At 43.8% G+C, this 22959-nt stretch overlaps 1 protein-coding gene across 2 annotated transcripts in view; it reads right to left on the bottom strand.

The window, feature by feature from the left end:
* CADM2 (cell adhesion molecule 2) overlaps positions 1-22959 on the bottom strand; it is a 612895-nt gene that overhangs the window by 410060 nt on the left and 179876 nt on the right. For both annotated transcript variants that reach the window (XM_073668208.1, XM_073668209.1), the window contains exon 2: positions 5214-5366. In XM_073668208.1, coding sequence (XP_073524309.1) covers positions 5214-5253 — 40 coding nt within the window. In that variant the 5' untranslated portion in view covers positions 5254-5366. The remainder of the gene's footprint in view (positions 1-5213; positions 5367-22959) is intronic.

Consider the following 22959-nt stretch of genomic DNA (forward strand, 5'->3'; position numbering starts at 1 on the left):
GCCCGCTTCGACTTTGTCCTACATTTCCGCCCGGCGGACAAGAATGTCAAAGCCGATGCCTTGTCCCGATCCTTCCTGTCCTCCGATCAAGAGGAGGAGCCTATGCACATCATCGACCCCTCCAAAGTGATGCAAGTGGCCCCCTTAGCTCTTACTCGTCTTCCGCCCGGTAAGACGTTTCTAGCAATACCAGATCGTGTGAAGGTTCTTCACTGGCGTCATTCATCTAAACTAGTCGGCTATGCTGGCCTAAAGAAGACCTTCCTGCTCATTACCCGGCATTACTGGTGGCCTACCCTGCACAAGGATGTGGTAGACGTTGTCTCGGCCTGTTCATCCTGTGCCCGCAACAAAGTTCCCAGACATCTTCGAGCCGGTCGCCTCCTGTCTCTTCTTGTACCTGCTGCCCCGTGGCAGCTCATTGCCATGGTGGTCGCTGACCGCTTCTCTAAAATTACCCACTTCATCCCTCTGCCTGGTCTCCCGTCTGCATCTCAGTTGGCCAAGGATTTCTTCCATCATATCTTCCGTCTCCATGGTCTACCTTTCCACATTGTGGGGGATCGAGGGGTTCAGTTCACCTCACGTTTCTGGAGAGCTACCTGTAAGCTACTGGATGTCACCCTGGATTTCTCCTCCGCCTATCATCCACAGTCCAATGGCCAAGTGGAGCGAATCAACCAAATCCTTACCAGCTACCTCTGGCACTTTGCTAACGCTCACTATACCGACTGGGTGGAGCTCCTACCATGGGCCGAATTCTCCTACAACAACGATGAGAGCGAATCCACTTCGAAATCCCCGTTCTTCGTGGTCTACGGTCAACTTGCTCGGATTCCGTTTCTCATCTCCGCCTCGGTGGACAACCCTGCCGCGGACGCTCTTGTCAGGGAATTCTCCACCATTTGGGAGAATACCAGGTCCGCACTTCTTCAGTCATCCGAGCGGATGAAGAAACATGCTGACAAGAGACGTCTGGAGCCGCCTCAATTCCGAACAGGAGATAAAGTCTGGCTCTCTTCCAAACATGTCCGACTCAAAATATCCTTCTATAGGTTGGGCCCTCGGTTCATCGGTCCATTCAAAATTCTCAAACAGATCAATCAAGTGGCCTACATTTTAAAACTCCCGGTCACCTTACGGATTCCCAACTACTTCCATGTATCTCTCCTCAAACCAGTTGTCTTTAATTCTTTTTCAAACAATCCAGGTACTCTTCCTGCTCCGTTTTCCGCTGAGGACATTTTTGAGGTAGAGAACATTCTGGCCACTAAGAGGGTAAGAGGAAAGATTCTTTTTCTTGTGGATTGGAAGGGGTTTGGCCCAGAGGAGAGAACTTGGGAACCCAGGGAGAACAATCATGCCCCGCTTCACCTTGAAAAATTCCTTTCTGGCCTAAAAGAGAGGGGGGCGTAAAGGGGGGGTACTGTAGCATCGGCGTCTCTGCCTCCTGCCAGGCAGAGATGCCGCCCCTCTCACCTCCTCTCTCCCCGCGCTCCCCGCTCTCCTTCTCTTCCTGCTTTCGGCGCGCGCAGTCCCCCGGGCACCGTGCTTAGGGCGCGGGTGCGCTCCCCCCCTCTTAAAGGGGCCACGCCCGCCGTCCTAAGGAGTCCCCGACCAATAGCCGAGGGTCCTCCCATATATAGGGCACCTCCTCCAAAATGGAGGTGCCCGAGCAAAGTTGTTGCATAGTGTTACTTATCTCTGCTTCAGCCCTCAGGTTCCGCTGCTAGCCTGACTCCTCGTCCTGCCTGCCAGCCTGTTATCTGCCCATTACCTGCCGTGTCTGTCAGCCCGCTCACCTGGGAGAACCCGCCTGTTACCTGCCGTGTCTCTCAGCCCACTCACCTGGGAGCGCTCGCCTGTTACCTGCCTGTTACCTGCCGTGTCTGTCAGTCCGCTCACCTGGGAGCACCCACCTGTTACCTGCCTGTTACCTGCCATGACTGTCAGCCCGCTCACCTGGGAGCACCCGCCTGTTACCTTCCTGTTACCTGCCGTGTCTGTCAGCCCGCTCACCTGGGAGCGCTTGCCTGTTACCTGCCTGTTACCTGACCGTCCATCTAGAGACTTCTGCCTGTCACTTGCCGTGACCACCTGACAGCCTACCCGGAGGCTCCCGCCTGTCACCTGCCGTGTCTACCAGTCCATCCTCCAGGACCACTCGTCAGCCTGCCTGCTGTGTCATCTGCTATACCGGTCAGTCCCAGCCATCTCACCCGTGGTAGTCACCTGCTCTCTTACAAGGTCATCCCCAGAGTAGCACCTTTTCCCTCTGCTCGGTCCCTCCCTGGTCACGGAGTCGTTAGCCACCGTACGACCAGGGTCAGTCCGGGTTGATACTTAGTCATGCCCCTCTGGGTCCCTCCTTGCACCACAGCACAGAGGTTCCACCACCCGGACCCGTAACACAAATGATGAAACATAGAAACAACATTTCAAAAACATCTTAATTTATTCAGTACCATGCATGAGTGCTATGTGCAGACATCCCCGAACTTACAAGTGTTGGCTGCTATCAATGAGGTCAATTAATGTTTGTCTTTGGAATCTACTATCACGCTAAATGCACTTGGGCAAATCATCAAGATCCGCTGTTGGCAGCTCCTTTTACAATTGCTGGCCAATGACGTCCCAGACATACTCAACAGTAGGTAAGTCTGCAGCCACTGTATCCATGGTAGCATGCTTAGGTCATGTAAACTGCTCAGAGTAGCATGAACAATTTGTAGCCTGGTGTTGTCTTGATGAAAAACAGCTCCTGGGACACTTTAGAGAAATGGCTATATCACTGATTTCACCATTAAATCGATGTTACACCGACTTGTTGGTGTCCCTGGAAAAATAAGTAAAGGACTCCAGCTACCATACATTATGACACACCCCATGATCCCAGGAGTAGGATCGGTGGCATATTCCATCTTTAAAGCCGCTTTATAACATTGCCCACATGGTCTCCAGGTGAAGACCACAGGCTGGAATAGAGCAATGGAGGCTAGAATGGAGGTCTATCCTCTTTGGTGATGGGTCTTGATTTTGTTTTTTATGCAAAGATAGCTGGAGATTTGAGGCCATGTGGGCAATCTCATGAAGAGGCCTTTGCTAGGGTATATCACACTGGTCTTACTTCCATGATTATGGTGTGGGGGGTAAAATGTATGGTAGCTAGACCCTCCATAGCCCAAAAGTGCTACTGTGGCCAGCAGTGTCTCCGGAATGTCTCCCATTGAGCACAACTGGAACGTCATTGGTCGGCGAAAGCCGTTAGCGGCGGATCTTAAAGATTTGCATTTCCAAGTACATTCATAGTGGCAGGACATTCCTCATACAACCAGTAATAACCTGATTTATAGCATTGCAAGGTGTGTAAGTGCAGGTATTTCTGCACATAATGCTCATTATCGATACATAATAAATAATGATGTTTTGAAAACATTACCATTTTTTCATCATTTCCATATCATTAACATGTCTATGCATTATGTGATTTCCATAATTTCATGACTATTCCTTCTTGGTATTGCAGTTTCCATATTGAGGAGTGTATATATTTTGGTGGGAAAAGATTTTGGCTTAGGGCTCATTCAGACATCACCGATTTTCATCAGTGTTTTAGATCACATTTTCATCAATGTCTTTTTTTTACCATTAGAGATTCATCAGTTTTTGATGGTTTTTTTGCATATGAGAAGGATTCTCTAGATTCTCCTATCAAACAAATATGAATGTCGGACAGCACTAGTATGCAACTTGGACGGCATCTGAGTGCTATACAATTTTTTCATGGACCTACAGACCTTCTTTGAAGAGTTTGATTCATGCTTCTGATAAAATCATACATGTCACCGTGTTTTGGTGTGGACTGCTCAGTCCACAAAAACATGGACATGTCCGTGAGAAGTATAAATTTTTACATGAATGAGACCCACAACGTGTTTTATGTATTTATATTCATTGTTTATGAATCCAGTGGCTGGTCTCACTTAATGATTGACAGTCTCCTTGCATGTGTATGCATACAGAGATCACTGATCAGAAATGCCCTCTAGTCTTATAAGGTTATCTTTCATGGTTTGAAATACTTTATATTAGAAATTAGATGGTGGACTCACTAGATGTGCTATTAAATTCAGTCATGTGCTTCAATTTTGCACTTTGTGAATTATTTTCAATTAGAATAAGGTGAACTACATGTAATTAAAACTCAATTTTTAGTGTGTTATTCTTAAGGTTGTCCCATAAATAATATATTGGATATTACCTATCCATTAGAACTGTTGGGTTCTGACTGGTTTGACTCCCACTGATCACGAGAACTGTGGTCTCAAAGTATCATGAGTGAAAGTATCATGAATGAAAGAAGCATTAGTGAACATGTCCAACCACTAACTCATGGCTTGTCCAATACTCTGATAGGCAGTTAATAGAGCAGTGGTCGCAGGGCTTTATTCACACGGAACTTTGTGATCACAATTTTCTTGACCAGTTTGAGTCTGAACTGTTGAACGCCTAGTGATCTTACTTTTCAGTCTTTTCTTTGAATATGTGATAAGTGGTGCTGATAATCACCACTTGAAAAAATACATATCATTCATACTGCATCTAGAAATATGTGCAATTCAACCCATGCTTGTGCTGGCTATAGGATGCAGTATATATTGGAACATCTACCACTTTTCTGAATGTTGAGCTCTGTATAACCCCTCCACACCACTGATTGGCAGATTTCTGCCTATGCACAGTGTTCACAGAAAGCTGCCAATCAGTAGTGTGGGCAGGGTTACAAAGAGCTCATGAATATGGAGGACTACCTGGAAGCAGGTTTACTAGTCCTCTAGTGATAATCTCATGCTGATAAAACTGTGATTTTATCAAAACTACAGCAAGCAGCCCAGTAAGTGACACATCACTGGAACCAGGGTCTCTGCTTCTACATGCTGCTCTCATATTGCTTAGAGCAAAAACCTGGTGACAGATTCCCATTAACAGTTCAAAATGATATAAATCAAGAGATTGATGAAAACGTTTAGAAACATTTTTCTGTAGAGCGTAATAGTTTGCTTAGTGATAATTAGTCCAACATGAAACATTATATATCTAGCTAAACACTTGAGCATATTAATGATTTAAAGTAGAAATATTCCAGCATGATATATTTTATATATTCAATACCAAGGATTTTTTTTCCCTTTTTGTCAGTCTGTAGTACTCACCTAGAACTGTGAGGAAAGCCTTAGAAGTCTTGACCGGCATTGTAAACAAGGAACATGTATACTGTCCTTCATCTAACAACGTGACATCACTAACGCTGATACTCAACTCATGCCAGGAAGCTCGAACCAATTCAATCCTGTTATCCCTTAGTGCTGAAAGAAGCAAAAGATATAAATTTTTTTATTAAAGTGAAATGCTTAATTACAACAGAACAAGTATACAATGAAGCAGGTAGATAGCATTTTTTTTTCAATAGCATTGACATTTTAAGACTCTGAATTGCCAAAGCCTTGAATTGCAGCGTTTGCCAGCGCCACTTGTATAAATGAAACACGTGGTTTTGTGACATGTCCTTTACACAAAACAACAAGGCGAAAAACTAAACCTCAGTTCAGCTGTATAAAGTAACCACTAAAAACATGTTTGTAGCTTTCGGAGACAAGCATAATTTCGGTACGGGTGCTATCTGACAAAACATCGGATCACACTAGGACCAATGTAATTCTATGGGGCCATGTACTTGTCTGATTTTTTCCATGGACAGAGTCTGTTGGAGGAAAGTATCTCTGCATGCCTGAGTTTGATCCGATATTTGATTCACACTCGGCCATACAAGTCATTGAGTCTGTGGAAAACATTGGACTACAGTTGGATGACATCTGAGTTCGGTAAGATTTCTACGGATTGACACAAAGGAGAAGATGGAGAATTTTTTTCTCCATCTTCTGCTCATCCAAGAGAATCAAAGCACTTTATGATCACACTATGCTCACAATCTGATCACCGTTTGATCAGAGTGTCATTTGCATAATTGACCTGATTCTCTTGGATGAGAGAAAATACTGCTATGTGGCCCTAGCATAAAAGATATAATCAATCAGTATCCAGTACCTAATAACCATCTAGTGGTGACTTAAAGGAGTTTTGTTATGTTGTACAATAGGAACACATGGGGCAGTGCACTCCTGTTTGTTAGCAGTTTAGATCACTGGCATAGTAGCATCAATGGCCCAAACTGAGCACTCTCTGTTCCTGCAAGCAGAAGCAGCTTTGCCTTTGAGGCACCGGAGGAGCCCAGTGGCACTGGAGGAGCACAGTGGCACTGAAGGTGGTAGGAAACAGCTATCTGGCCAACTTCAGAACAGCACTCACAATCCATTGGAAAGATCATTTAAGCACTGCACTCCTTGCCTAGGAGACCGACTACCTCTACTAAGCCACAGCTCTGGCTAGTAACCTAGTAAATGAACAGTCTGTGGTACCATAGCATGCAAACGTGAAATATATGAAATTTGAATTGCATTACTGCTCTAGAAAATAGGAAAAAATTAAAATACTTAGAGCTTAAATTGGCCAATTCATGTAAACCCAGCAGCCACGATAAGGCAATTCTCTTTGCTGGGAACTTATCCTAATTTGAATCTTTTCCTAGGCAGAAGCCTACATTTATATGAGTAAATATGCACAGAAGGGCCTTCATTTTTTATATAATCGTGGCAAGACGCCAATTAGAAAATACATGGCTAGTAATTACCACAAGCCTACTCAACATTAGATATAATAACAGGAGAAACAGAGTACGTATAGGCATAAAAACAGTATAGCTTTATTAAATACCAAATATAAAAAAACGGCCACCAAGGGTGGCAGTATGAAGTAGATAATAGCTTACAAAATGCAGCACATAGTAGTGTGTATACAGAATATATATACTTTGAGAAAAATTTCCTCAAGGAGAAAGAGGAAGGAAAGGCAAGCACAAAAAGTACAAAAATAGCACACACAATACATATGCACAGGTCCGCACAGATGTACAGATGAATATACAATGTCAATGCAGATACAAATATCGCTTACCAATTACAATTATAGATAGGAGTAATGGACAGGCCAAGGGCCAGGAGAAATAGAGGTACCAGGTGGCCCCAATAGAGCCTCGACGCGCGTTTCGCCCCTTAGCTGAGGGCTTTCTCAAGAGGCATAGATGTGTAGGAGATCAGGACCTTTTTAAGGTCTGATACCCGGTCACGTGACCGCATCGTAGGTCACGTGACCGGAAATCAGGAAGTGATCAGTACCAAGCGGCGCATGCGCCGGACGCCGAGTATTGTCGGCGCGGGCAGCGTCCGTCACCCGGCAACGCGCATGGCGGAAGCACATAGTATGTGCCCCGGAAGCGCGTGGCTAGGAACAAGACGGCCGTGCCCGGGCCGAGAACAGCGTACCTCCGGCGCATGCGCACCGCAAACTGAACACCAAAGCAGAGAGTTGCCACTAACAGAAGGAAAACACACCACGGGAGATGGACAGGGATCGGGATAGAGGGGACATCATTCATCTCACATATAATATAGTAAGGTACAACATGAAATAATTAGCAAAATGTAAAAGTTGTAAGAAAACAGACAATAGTGTCAAACATATAGCAGATATCCAAGTGTCCAATATGTAACATCAGTCCCATAAGATCCAGTCTAGTCAACGCGTGGGTCACAGGATGTTTTCCTTTGTATGTTGTATCTTGGCAACACAAGAAGAGCAAACAAAGAAATAGAGGAGATAAAAAAATAAAGTAAATAAGATGAAAAACACACACCAAAATAAAAACAAATTACAAGAGTTAAAAACAAGGGGATCAAGGGCCACAAAAATAAAACATAGTAGCATAACATCTAAGGCGGAGAACGATCCGTGGAGGAAAAATCATCTCACAGAAAAGGAGCGAAGCTAAGTGTCTCGTTAAGGCCTAGGGGAGACATGGTTTTCAGACGTATGATCCATTTTGTTTCTTTTTGGCCAAGGATCTTAGTCCAATCACCACCACGGGAGCCAAGGTGTAAAACATCAATTCCACGCACCTTCAAAGATTTTGGGTCACAATTGTGTTTTTGTTGAAAGTGACGTGGAATAGTTTTTAGTTCCCGTGGATCGGCCACCGTTTTTGCCGCGCCAATGTCGCGCACATGCTCCCGTATCCTCACCCGTAGCTCTCTCGTGGTAAGTCCGATATAGATTAAATTACAAGCACAAGTTGCGTAGTAGATTACATTAGTTGAATCAGAAGATATAAAATAACGGATTTGATAGTTTTGCGGTGCGCATGCGCCGGAGGTACGCTGTTCTCGGCCCGGGCACGGCCGTCTTGTTCCTAGCCACGCGCTTCCGGGGCACATACTATGTGCTTCCGCCATGCGCGTTGCCGGGTGACGGACGCTGCCCGCGCCGACAATACTCGGCGTCCGGTGCATGCGCCGCTTGGTACTGATCACTTCCTGATTTCCGGTCACGTGACCTACGATGCGGTCACGTGACCGGGTATCAGAACTTAAAAAGGTCCTGATCTCCTACACATCTATGCCTCTTGAGAAAGCCCTCAGCTAAGGGGCGAAACGCGCGTCGAGGCTCTATTGGGGCCACCTGGTACCTCTATTTCTCCTGGCCCTTGGCCTGTCCATTACTTCTATCTATAATTGTAATTGGTAAGCGATATTTGTATCTGCATTGACATTGTATTTTCATCTGTACATCTGTGCGGACCTGTGCATATGTATGGTGTGTGCTATTTTTGTACTTTTTGTGCTTGCCTTTCCTTCCTCTTTCTCCTTGAGGAAATTTTTCTCAAAGTATATATATTCTGTATACACACTACTATGTGCTGCATTTTGTAACCTATTATCTACTTCATACTGCCACCCTTGGTGGCCATTTTTTTATATTTGGTATTTAATAAAGCTATACTGTTTTTATGCCTATACGTACTCTGTTTCTCCTGTTATTATATCTAATGTTGAGTAGGCTTGTGGTAATTACTAGCCATGTATTTTCTAATTGGCGTCTTGCCACGATTATATAAAAAATGAAGGCCCTTCTGTGCATATTCACTTGTTTCTGTTTTATTACAGTCTATTTTTGGCCTATGATGGATTTTAGAGCCCGGGACAATTCGTGGCTCGCACAACTTCATGAAATCTCTAGTAGCACTGGTACTAATATACATGCCAAGGACCCTGGATTACAGGAGAACATTATTAAACTAAGGGCGACTCTGAGGCGGAGAACGAGAATGTGGTGGAATCATGCTTTTCTATCTAAGTATATAGAGGGGGAACAAATCCCCAGAGGTCTTAGGGTTCAGATATTCCCGTCCTTTGATGTTGAGGAGGAAACATTTAAGAATAATTGGGAAACCCTGGCCAACAATTGTTCCCTAGGTTTTCTTAAACTCTTGAAGGAACATAGTGAAACCTCCCTCAAAGAAACAGAAATAGAATTAGAAAATTTGCAGACCCTAGTGCAAAAGGACCTGACAACAGAGGAACTTAGGCGGCTCAATGAGGACATAGATTTAGAACTACAGAAATGGGTGAAAGAGATCTGTGCCAACAATTCCAAGAAATTTGCACGTGATGTCAAGGATAAACAACTGGGATATTTATACAAATGGAGACTCCCACCCAACCGGGGTAGACAGGACATGAAGCGTACCCCTTCTCACTCTAGGTCCTCATCGGCCGCCTCTTCTACTACTGTGGGTGAGAGGAAACTCAGTGGAAATACCATATCTGGGTCCCTCTCTATCCCCCAGACCTCGTCAGGTATCCAGACGAGACCCAGTCATAGGAGAAGGCGACATGTGCCATTTCAGGTTGGTAACGCGTGGGGGGGGCCCCGCATCATCAACTTACCCACACATGTGCTAACTAGAGCACAGGTGGAGGTCCTTGAGTTGGGTTTGTCATTTGCACCTACCAATTCATTTGACTTTTTTACTGCACTCAAGGACCTCCACCTCTTTGCTCGCAAGCTAATTTTGCAAAAATTGCATTCCAGGCCCGGTGGTGACGATGGCCCGACGGCGGTGGCGGAGAGGGAGGCGGTACAGACTTTGGAAGCACTTCTACTGGAGCAGGAGAACTCACAAAGAGGTGGGTCATTAGAAAAAATGAGATCCAGATCTGCAAGGTTCCCCCCCCCTGTCGATAAGCCCAGCTGTCGATATTTTTGTGCGGCTTGTGACAGAAGACTTGAAATGTCTATCTACTCGCAGAAAATTAGACAACTTGACATATTCACAGCGGCAAGCGATTAGCCAACTTCAGTCTTTAACAGACGTCGTAATAAAACCAGCCGACAAGGGGGGCAACATTGTAATCTGGCCCTGCTCACAGTATGAAAAAGAAGCCCTGAAACAATTACGGGATAGTAACACGTACTCCAAATTATCATTTAATCTTACCGCCTCCTTCTCCTCCACCCTCCAAGGCATTCTAGCCCGGGCGTGTGAAATGGATATTATTGATAAAAAAACGGTGGAGGCGCTAACGGTACGCTTCCCTCGTACAGCTACATTTTATTTACTTCCTAAAATCCACAAGGACCCCCTCTACCCACCGGGACGTCCGATTGTGTCTGGTATAGTTGGACTGGTGGGCCCCATCTGCACCTTCATTGATAATCACCTTCGCCCACTAGTGGAGACCTTACCTTCCTATATTAAAGACACATCGGAGGTCCTGAGACGGGTCGACGGGGTCCTTGTGGATAATCAGACCTTATTAGTCACGGCGGATGTTGAAAGCCTCTACACATGTATCCAACATGAATTGGGCCTGGAGGCAGTGCGCCTCTTCCTCCGGGGTTCCGACCTGGACGGCCCCTCTGGTGATTTCTTGCTCGAGCTCCTGCGCTTTGTCCTGCATCATAATTATTTTTTATTCAAGGATACTGTTTATCTTCAGCGACGTGGCACGGCCATGGGAGCGGCCTGTGCACCCTCATACGCCAATCTCTTCCTGGGAGCTTGGGAAAGAGACATTTTTGGCGATGGGGGTGTCCAGGGTAGCGACCTGGCCGTGACATGGCTGAGATATATAGATGATATTTTTCTTCTGTGGCGGGGCTCAGTGCAGGAGCTGGAGGCATTTATGAGCAGGTTAAATCAAAATGAATGGGGAATTAGGCTTACATACACCTATCATCAATCCAAAATGTCCTTTTTGGACATTCATTTGGAAATTGATGAAGGTGGTTATATACAGACAAATGTCTTTCGTAAATTGACATCTATAAATTCCCTTATTCATGCTTCTTCTGCTCATTCCACTTCTACCATTGGTGCCGTCCCGGTGGGACAATTCCTGAGAATGAGGCGCATATGCTCAACTGATTCTCAATTTGAGATTCAGTCAGCTGATCTTACTCGACGATTCCAGGAATGAGGATACAGCAATAGATGCATCCGCCGTGGCTATAGGAGGGCGATGGTTACTCCTCGTAATCAATTATTATACTCAACTCCTTGTGGTAGGAAGAGAGATACGGGGAGGATCCGCTACATTTCCACCTTCAATCATGAGTGGGGGGAGATGCGGCGGATCCTCTCCAAACATTGGAGCGTTCTTGGTGCGGAGCCCTCCCTACGCGAATTTGTGGGGGAGTATCCACTCATGACACCCAGGAAAGCCAATAACCTCGGTGACATGTTGACACGGAGTCATTACATTCCCCCACCAACCAACCCGTTCGGGTCCCGTGGACCAAGACTCGGGTTTTTTCCCTGCGGACGCTGTCTGGCCTGCGCCAATGCCGTGCGCTCTGTCTCCTTTTCCTCATCCGATGGCTCCCGTGACTATCAAATCCATTATTTTATATCTTGTGCTTCAACTAATGTAATCTACTACGCAACTTGTGCTTGTAATTTAATCTATATCGGACTTACCACGAGAGAGCTACGGGTGAGGATACGGGAGCATGTGCGCGACATTGGCGCGGCAAAAACGGTGGCCGATCCACGGGAACTAAAAACTATTCCACGTCACTTTCAACAAAAACACAAATGTGACCCAAAATCTTTGAAGGTGCATGGAATTGATGTTCTACACCTTGGCTCCCGTGGTGGTGATTGGACTAAGATCCTTGGCCAAAAAGAAACAAAATGGATCATACGTCTGAAAACCATGTCTCCCCTAGGCCTTAACGAGACACTTAGCTTCGCTCCTTTTCTGTGAGATGATTTTTCTCCACGGATCGTTCTCCGCCTTAGATGTTATGCTACTATGTTTTATTTTTGTGGCCCTTGATCCCCTTGTTTTTAACTCTTGTAATTTGTTTTTATTTTGGTGTGTGTTTTTCATCTTATTTACTTTATTTTTTTATCTCCTCTATTTCTTTGTTTTCTCTTCTTGTGTTGCCAAGATACAACATACAAAGGAAAACATCCTGTGACCCACGCGTTGACTAGACTGGATCTTATGGGACTGATGTTACATATTGGACACTTGGATATCTGCTATATGTTTGACACTATTGTCTGTTTTCTTACAACTTTTACATTTTACTAATTATTTCATGTTGTACCTTACTATATTATATGTGAGATGAATGATGTCCCCTCTATCCCGATTATCTACTTCATACTGCCACCCTTGGTGGCCGTTTTTTTATATTTGGTATTTAATAAAGCTATACTGTTTTTATGCCTATACGTACTCTGTTTCTCCTGTTATTATATTTATATGAGTAAGTAGGATCCTGCTGTGCACGGTAAGAGAGCCTATGTATACAAATAACAAAAGACTGACTTTCACTTCCAAACAGAAAATAGGTGTGTACAGGTTGTAGTAGATCGGCTCAATCGGCTGCACATAGAGGTAGATACAGGAACGGTATCTCTTTAAAACTTCCACTGGTTTATTAAAGGTACTGCATAAACCAGTGAAGTGTCTAGCAAAATAAACACGGCCTTTCTGGCCTAATAGGAAAACAAAACATGACGCGTGGCACAGTCCGTGTTGCTGCGGGTGTTATGTTCTGCTACCAGAGCTAAGGAAAGAGAGGAGATCTGTCCCTACGATAGAACTCAGCTTAATCCCTACGATGTAACAGGGGACCTGATCCTGCGATCAGACCTGCTAAAGTCCTAAGCTAGTCTGTACGGAGACCTATAGATGTGGGGAAGGAATCCCTACAAGCACTAAGGACTGGGAGGAAAATGGGACACCTCCTAACAGAAATAGTAGCAGACAGACGAACAAACGAAACACATAGAACACAGAGGTCCGTAGACCAAGCAAACTAACAGAGTTAGATACAGAGCACAGGCTAGCTAGAAAGTAGTTATACAATGAAGTCCAGCAAAGCCAGAAGGGCGGAGCAGGATTAAATAGGCCAACAAGGTCATGTGACCAGCAAAGGAAAAAACCTAAGAGCAAGGTTCTAACAGTACCCCCCCTTCTAAGAGGATCCTCCGGATCCCCTAGGACCAGGCTTATCAGGAAATCTCCTGTGAAACGCTCTGATAAGTCTGGACGCGGAAACATCATCCGACCTCACCCAAGAGTTATCCTCGGGACCGAAACCTTTCCAGGCCACAAGATACTGCAAACTACCTCTATACCGTCTAGAGTTAAGGATGCGAGAAATTTCATATTCCCCGTCCTCCACCACAGGAGGAACAGAGGCAGAGGCGTCACAATCCGATACAACAGCTTTTTTCAACAGAGAGACATGAAATACCGGATTAATTCTCCAGGAGGTAGGAACCTCCAACCTAACAGCAGATTGGTTGACAACCTGAAGCACCTTAAAGGGCCCTACAAACTTGGGACCCAATTTCTTAGAAGGAATCCTCAACCGCAGATTCCTAGAGGACAACCAAACCATGTCACCAACAGCGAACAAAACCTCCTGTCGTTTCCTATCAAAGTAGTCTTTAGATTTTCTGTTGGCCTCCTGAAGATTACCACGCACATCCGTCCAAACTCTCTCCAAATCACCGGAAAAATTCTCCTCCTCAGGCACGGTAGATCCCAACTTGGAGAACGACCCAAACGACGGATGTCTCTCAGAACAACAAAAAAAAGGCGAACAACCAGCAGAAGAAGATGTATGATTGTTCAGAGCAAATTCAGCAAGTGGCAGAAACTCAGACCACCCCTCTTGATTGTCTGCCACAAAACAACGCAAGAACTGCTCAACATCCTGGTTTTTCCTTTCTGTCTGGCCATTAGATTCAGGATGATATCCGGACGAGAACGACAAATGAACTCCCAACCTGTCACAAAAGGCACGCCAAAAACGAGCCACGAACTGAGGTCCCCTATCAGAAACAATGTCAGTAGGGACGCCATGAAGTCTGACAATTTCCTTGACAAAGGCCTTAGCGAGAGTTTTAGCGCAGGGCAGTTTGACGAAGGGAACCAAGTGACACATCTTGCTAAAACGGTCCACGACCACCCAGATGACAGTAAAACCCTCAGAGGGGGGAAGGTCAGTTATAAAGTCCATAGCCAAATGTCCAAAGGACAAAGCAACCCCGCAGCAGGAGTATGTGAGGACTTAGATCTAGCACATATAGTACATTGACGCACCCACTTAATGACTTCCTTCTGCCATCCAGGCCACCAAAAACTGCGACCCACCAGTCTCTTGGTCTCAGAGATTCCGGGATGACCTGCCAACCGAGATTCTTGACACTCAACAAACAAATCTCTCCCAAAGGTCCCAGGCACAAGCAACCTCCCATGAGAGTGTTAGAAGGGGCATTCTCCTGTGCTTTAAGAATCTCATCTTCCAAAACGGAGTCCAAAGCAGCTATCACAACACCTTCTTGTAAAATGTTCTCCTCTTTCTCAGCACCGACTATGGGAGAAAAACTGCGAGACAAGGCATCCGCCTTAACATTCTTAGTACCAGGGATGTAAGTAGCGGAGAAATTAAACCGCGAGAAAAACAGTGCCCACCTAGCCTGACGGGCATTCAGGCGCTTGGCAGCATCAAGATATATCAGATTTTTATGATCCGTAAGAACCTGAATGGGAAATTCCGCACCTTCCAAGAAGTGGCGCCAGTGTTCAAATGCGAGTTTAATAGCCAATAATTCCCGATTACCAATATCGTAATTCAGTTCAGTCTCCAAAATTTTTTTTGAAAAAAAGGCACAGGGATGTAATCCATCCCCGTTATCCTGAGACAATACTGCGCCAACCCCCACAGAGGAAGCATCAACCTCAACCAAAAACGGCTTAGTCACATCAGGCTGCATAAGGATGGGAGCAGAGGTGAACCTCTCCTTGAGATACACAAAAGCTTCAATGGCCTCAGAAGACCACTGAACCGCATCAGCACCTTTCCTGGTGAGATCGGTCAGAGGTTTGACAATACTAGAAAATTTTTTTATGAATTTTCTGTAATAATTGGCGAAACCCAAAAACCTCTGTATCGATTTCAAACCAATAGGCCTAGGCCATTCCTGCACAGCCTGAACCTTAACCGGGTCCATCTCAAAACCTTCGCTGGAGATAATGTAACCCAAAAAACTAATTCTCTGTACAGCGAACTCACATTTCTCCAGCTTAGCAAAAAGCGAATTGTCCATTAATAACTGTAATACCTCACGTACGCTCCGCCAATGAGACTCCAGATCCGGCGAATAAATCAAAATGTCATCCAAATACACAACCACATTTTTGCCGATCAAAGGTCTAAGGATGTCATTAATAAGATTCTGAAAAAATGCAGGAGCATTAGTAAGACCAAAAGGCATAACCAGATTCTCAAAATGACCCACAGGAGTGTTAAAAGCAGTCTTCCATTCGTCACCCTCCTTCATGCGCAACAGATTGTATGCCCCCTTAAGGTCAATTTTAGAGAACCACTTGGCCCCCATTAACTGGTTAAACAGATCAGGAATCAATGGCAGTGGGTAAGGATTGCGTACAGTAATTTTGTTAATCTCACGAAAATCCAGACAAGGACGTAAACCGCCGTCCTTTTTTTTTACAAAAAAAAAACCAACCGCCACAGGAGACTTAGAGGGCTTAATGTGACCGGCGGCCAAACTTGTCTGTATGTATTCCTCCAAAGCCTTCCTCTCAGGAATAGTAAGGTTAAATAAACGACTTTTAGGAAGAGTCGCTCCAGGGACAAATTCAATAGAACAATCATAGTCTCTATGGGGAGGCAAAACCTGCGATTGCTTCTCAGAAAAAACTCTCCAAAAATCCTGAATAGGAACAGGCAATTCTCCCCTATCCAAAGCTGCAATACGCCCGTTACAACACTTGTCATAACATTTATGGCTCCAGGATTTAATTTCACTGGTAGACCAATCCAGTACAGGATTGTGAAATTTTAACCAGGGCAATCCCAATATTACTGGAGAAGGCAAGTTATTCAAAACTACCAAATCCACCATTACTAGTGAGAGGAAATTCACAGACCTTGAGAGTAATATTCTTCAAAGGGGAAGCATCCACAGAAACCACAGCAATGGGGGATGATAAAGGTTCGGGTTTTTTAATTGAGTCTTTCCAAGAATCCCCAATCAATTACATTCAGAGTAGACCCACAATCAACAAACACCCGAAATTCCATTAATTTTTCCTGAGCAATCATGGAAGCAGCTAAAAATACACCCTTGGAATTTAAACAGGCAATACGGGCATGACTGACCATTTTTTTTTTTTTTTCATACGAAGCTCACAGCCTTTAATCAAATGACCAGATTTCCCGCAATAGAAACACAAGCCTTCAAAAAATCTGCGGTCTTTTTCTTGAGAGCGAGGTGCCACCGCTCCAATCTCCATCGGTTCACCACTGTTAGTACACACATTCTCATAACCAGAAACTGACATAGCAGAGGATTTGCTCTCATTAACCCTTTCACGTAGTCTCCTATCCACCCGTATAGCTAATTGCATAGCCTGTTGCAAATCTTCAGGTGTAGGATAAGCAATTAGCAGGTCTTTAACCCTTTCATTGAGCCCAGCAAGAAATAGACTTTTCAGAGCAGAATCGTTCCACCCTGTTTGAGTAGACCAACGACGGAAATGAGTACAATATTTTTCCACATTACCTGATCCCTGTTTCAAACGTCTCAACTCAGATTCAGCTGATGAGACACGGTCAGGATCATCATATAATAGTCCCAAAGCAGAAAAAAAACTATCCACTGATCTGAAGCATGTATCACTAGGTTGCAAAGAAAAGGCCCACTCCTGAGGCTCTTTGCGCAAAAGTGAGGGAGGAAAATGGGACTCCTCCTAACAGAAATAGTAGCAGACAGACGAACAAACAAAACACATAGAACACAGAGGTCCGTAGACCAAGCAAACTAACAGAGTTAGATACAGAGCACAGGCTAGCTAGAAAGTAGATATACAATGAAGTCCAGCAAAGCCAGAAGGGCAGAGCAGGATTAAATAGGCCAACAAGGTCATGTGACCAGCAAAGGAAAAAACCTAAGAGCAAGGTTCTAACCTGGGATCCGCCCGCTCAGGAGCAAACATACAAAGGTTCAGCTTTCCTTATTATGGAAAATGCAGCTCTGGACCTCTCATGCCCTGCTCTTCATTCACTTTTTAGCTCACAGAGACAAGCTCCAGCAGCATGGAGGGCATTATACAGCAGAGCTAAACTGTGTTGATCTGAATCAACCTCTGGTGTGAGATGTAAAACACTTGCTACAGAGTTCTGCAAAATGTTTTTCTGTCTGTCTGTTCCCTCTCCTGCTCCTCAATCCTCCTCTTCCCTTCCATTCTCCATAAAGGATTACGTAGTCCATCTCCCCTTTAACTGCTTTTTCACAGTAGATGTTGAGTTCAGGAGGCAGGTGGGATAGGAAGAAGTGTCTGATAAGTGGGGAAGGAAGTTGATTTGTCTGATAAGACACATTACAAAGTTTCTTATAATCACCTGTTCTGTTGATTTTTTCAAAGTTTGTTGAAAGTACAGTTCCATCGTAATAAGAACTGCATTCATAGGATATAATCAGATGGATTATATCTGTCGTTTCTTTTACCCAGTTTCAGTACAAATTCAACATTTTTGACCAAAACTATTTCCCACCTTAGCAGCCCCATGCTAAACAATCAAATCCACCTGTTTGACCTTAGAATATTTCGCATAAAAATTGAAGTAATTTACGACTCTCATAATGTTGTAATAGCAGCCATATTCTGTCTTTTTATTCATAGGAATGCTCATAAATATTTAAATTCACAATGAATAACCACCATTGAGCCTTATCAAATATGCCAAAATGGCTGAAATTCTTAAGTGCTTTACCCAATAAAACATGAGCACCTAATTTACACTGATTATTATTGACAAGAAATTGTGGGACATGATTTCCACTGCTAAAATAATTGTATCACTTTTCCATAATGTGAATTAGATGATTGGGAGTTATGAGTCAACAGCTTATCTGCAATGCATGTAAAAAGGTAATTTCTCGAAACGTTTACTCTCCAACATCTTATTAAGAAAAAGACCTCAATCATCAATGCATAGAGCACCAGGGAATAACCTACAGCATCCCTTAAGCACCAAATCTATTCATGCTTATCAGAAATTCATTGGCATTAATAGGAATAACATACTTGAATCAAAGTCTGAAATCAAATCTACAACATAAAGTAGACCAGTAATAAACATAATTAGTGTACAGTTCACTTGCTCTAATTTTATGCCTTCACAGATATCATCGAGAGCAACACAATTTATAGGCTTGCCACAAGAAATATGTGTATTTGTTATAGGGGAATGAATTTAATATTTTCATCATACTGGGAGTTTCCATTGCATTTTTTCCCATTATATCGAGTGGCAACATCTTTGTAATACCTATGGGTGTGACTATATGGAGTAAAAAATGAGCAGTTGCACTTCAGTACTGGTGAATGAGGTGTCAAAGTGTCTCCTGACACTTTAGAAGACCCCAGTAATGACATACTGCTCATAGGGCTATGCCATAGGTTTAACATAAAGGAAGACATTTCAGTTATCCTAATGATGATATTTTTAATTTTTTTATTTTTTCAAGAGAATTAGACTTTCAAGTGTTTTCTACGATAAATAATTATGTAGACAAATTTAAGTTGTCCTTACATGGTGGTCAATCCAGACGCAAGTACTACAAGTCATCATGGGGATAGAACTATAGACATAGTCATGCTCGTGCTATAAACCTTTATTTTTGGCTTAGTGTCTTAGAGACAAGGGGATGTCTGGGCCTCACAATTTCAAAACTTAAAAAATTACCAGTCTCAAAAATTGAAGCTCTATCATCTCTGCTCTTTTGGACAATGAAAGGATATCATTAGTGTTGAGCGAACATGCTCGACACTGCTCGGTACTCGCCCGAGCATCACGCTACTCGGGATGTTCGGCGAGCACTGAGCATTTCCGGCTTACTCGGGCGGGAGCTCGGGTCTCCGCCCTGCATGTTTGGCGCTCTTTACAGAGCCAATGAACATGCAGGGATTGCCAGCCAGTCACTGTAATTCCGCAGTCATGTTGGTTGTGGGCATTACAGTGATTGACTGGCTGCACAGCGTTACCTCGAGTATTTAAAACTGGGCGCCGCCATCTTGGACATAGTCGCTCTGGATCAGACAGTGTAGGGACAGCGCTGCTGATTTAGGGAGAGATATAAACTGTGAAATAGTTAGTGTAGGGACTGTAAAGGCTGCCAGATCAAACAAACAGTCCTTCTCAGGACTAATATCCATCCCAGATATCAGACAGGCAGGCTGTATAAGAGACGCAGTGGTTATATACCAGCAAACGCTGCATTACAGTCCTGTGTGCTGCTCCTGTTGCTGAAATTGTTGGACTTAGCTCCAGGTCTCAGGGGACAGGAAAAATCCTTTTTTTTTTTCATCTAAATCCTCTTTTTTTTTTCCTCCTTCACATTGTACAAATACCCGTCTTATTAACCTTTTGGTGTCCCCCCCCCAAAATAAAAAGCGTGTCTCTGATTTTTCAGACACAAATATATCTCTTGAAAATAGTCAGGTGTAGGCTAGAGAAACAGAAGTGTTGTTTTGCACTTCCACGGTTCATTTTGGGCCATTTGTATCTAAAAAAAAAAACAATTTGTGTGTGTTGCTCACTGTTCAGCCGTAAATATATCTATTTAAAAAAGTCTGGTATACCCCAGTAAACAATAACTGTGGTTTTGCCATCCCAAGGTAAAAAAATCTCTATTATTCAGGTTTTGGTATATTTTCCGTAAAGAAAAACAGTAGTGTCTCCTGACTGTTGTGACACAAAAATATATCTGTTGAAAATAGTCTGGTGTAGGCCCGACAAATCCCAGTGTTGTTTTGCAGTTCCACATGTCAAATCTCTGTACTATCCAGTTTTGGGCCTTTGGTATCTAAAAAAACACAGTTTGAGTGTGTCGCTCACTGTTCAGCCGCAAATCTATATATTTAAAAAAGTCTGGTATACCCCAGTAAACAATAACTGTGGTTTTGCCTTCCCACGGTAAAAAAACTCTATTATTCGGGTTTTGGTATATTTTGGTATATTTTCCGTGAAGAAAAACAGCAGTGTCTCCTGACTGTTGTGACACAAAAATATATCTGTTGAAAATAGTCTGGTGTAGGCCCGACAAATCCCAGTGTGGTTTTGCAGTTCCAAAGGTCAAATCTCTGCACTATCCAGTTTTGGGCCTTTGGTATCTAAAAAAACACAGTTTGAGTGTGTCGCTCACTGTGCAGCCGCAAATCTATATATTTTAAAAAGTCTGGTATACCCCTGTAAACAATAACTATGGTTTTGCCATCCCTCGGAAAAAAATCTCTATTATTCAGGTTTTGGTATATTTTCCGTAAAGAAAAACAGTAGTGTCTCCTAACTGTTGTGACACAAAAATATATCTGTTGAAAATAGTCTGGCGTAGGCCCGACAAATCCCAGTGTGGTTTTGCAGTTCCATGGGTCAAATCTCTGTACTATCCAGTTTTGGGCCTTTGGTATCTAAAAAAACACAGTTTGAGTGTGTCGCTCACTGTTCAGCCGCAAATCTATATATTTAAAAAAGTCTGGTATACCCCAGTAAACAATAACTGTGGTTTTGCCATCCCTCGGTAAAAAATCTCTATTATTCAGGTTTTGGTATATTTTCCGTAAAGAAAAAGAGTATTGTCTCCTGACTGTTGTGACACAAAAATATATCTGTTGAAAATAGTCTGGTGTAGGCCCGACAAATCCCAGTGTGGTTTTGCAGTTCCACAGGTCAAATCTCTATACTATCCAGTTTTGGGCCTTTGGTATCTAAAAAAACACAGTTTGAGTGTGTCGCTCACTGTTCAGCCGCAAATCTATATATTTAAAAAAGTCTGGTATACCCCAGTGAACAATAACTGTGGTTTTGACATCCCACGGTAAAAAATCCCCATTATTCAGGTTTTGATATTTTTTACGTAAAGAAAAACCAGTAGTGTCTCCTGACTGTTGTGACACAAAAATATATCTGTTGAAAATAGTCTGGTGTAGGCCAGACAAATCTCAGTGTGGTTTTGCAGTTCCACGCGTCAAATCTCTGTACTATCCAGTTTTGGGCCTTTAGTATCTAAAAAAAACACAGTTTGAGTGTGTCGCTCACTGTTCAGCCGCAAATCTATATATTTAAAAAAGTCTGGTATACCCCAGAAAACAACAACTGTGGTTTGCCATCCCATGGTAAAAAATCTCTATTATTCAGGTTTTGGTATTTTTTACGTAAAGAAATCAGTAGTGTCTCCTGACTGTTGTGACACAAAAATATATCTGTTGAAAATAGTCTGGTGTAGGCCAGACAAATCCCAGTGTGGTTTTGCAGTTCCACTGGCAAAATCTCTGTACTATCCAGTTTTGGGCCTTTGGTATCTAAAAAAACACAGTTTGAGTGTGTCGCACACTGTTCTGCCGCAAATCTATATATTTAAAAAAGTCTGGTATACCCCAGTAAACAATAACTGTAGTTTTGCCATCCCACTGTAAAAAATCTCTATTATTCAGGTTTTGGTATTTTTTACGTAAAGAAAAGCAGTAATAGTTTCTCCCTGATTGTTCAGACTGTTTAAAAGAGTCGGGTGTAGGCCAGAGAAATAGAACTGTGGTTTTCCTCTTCCACGGTTCTAATCTACTTTTTATTACCCTTTTTCCATTGATAGTGCAAGTGTAAGGTATTTTACTTCCTTTACAATGGGCAAGGTGCATGGCAAGGGACGAGGAAGCGGACGTTCTGGTGATGGTTCGTGCAGAGGATGGGGCCGTGGCCAAGGTGAAAATGTGCCACAACCAACAGCCACAACTTCTCGCTCCCACTTCTTGACCGAATTACTAGGGAAGCACAGAACAACACCAGTATTGAGAACTTATCAGTGTGAACAGGTTATTAATTGGATAGCAGATAATACTTCCAGTTACCTGGGCACCACCACCTCCGGTCTGTCTTCCACACGGTCAACTCTTAGTAGCCGTGAGTCTCGACCGCATACTCCTCCTCACCCTGATGCTCCTTCCTCCCACCATGCCGAGAGTCGTCAGACAGCAATTGATCCCACACTTGGACACTCTGAAGAGCTGTTCACTGGTCCATTTCCATATTTGTGCCCCTCGCCTGATACACTTGAAGTGGTGGAAGAGGAGATCCCATGTAGCGATGCCCAAATATTTTAACAGCCACGGCCACAGGAAGTTGACGCTGTCAATTTGTCACAAGAGGTGGACGATGACGAGACACAATTGCAAGGAAGTGAGGAGGAGCATCGTGGTGCGCAAGTGGAAGAGGAGGAGGTGGTGGATGACCAAGTAACTGACCCAACGTGGCAGGAGGACATGCAGAGTGAGGCCAGCAGCACACAGGGGGAGGGAGGCAGAGTACCCCATCTGGCAGGAAGAAGCAGTGTGGTGGCCGCAGACAGAAGGCGGGCAACCGTTCCCCGTAACACCAACACAAGGGACTGTGCCAGTA

Source organism: Phyllobates terribilis, unplaced genomic scaffold (assembly GCF_046119375.1).
Source record: "Phyllobates terribilis strain yellow unplaced genomic scaffold, ASM4611937v1 Scaffold_2__4_contigs__length_985480577, whole genome shotgun sequence".
Lineage (NCBI taxonomy): Eukaryota > Metazoa > Chordata > Amphibia > Anura > Dendrobatidae > Phyllobates > Phyllobates terribilis.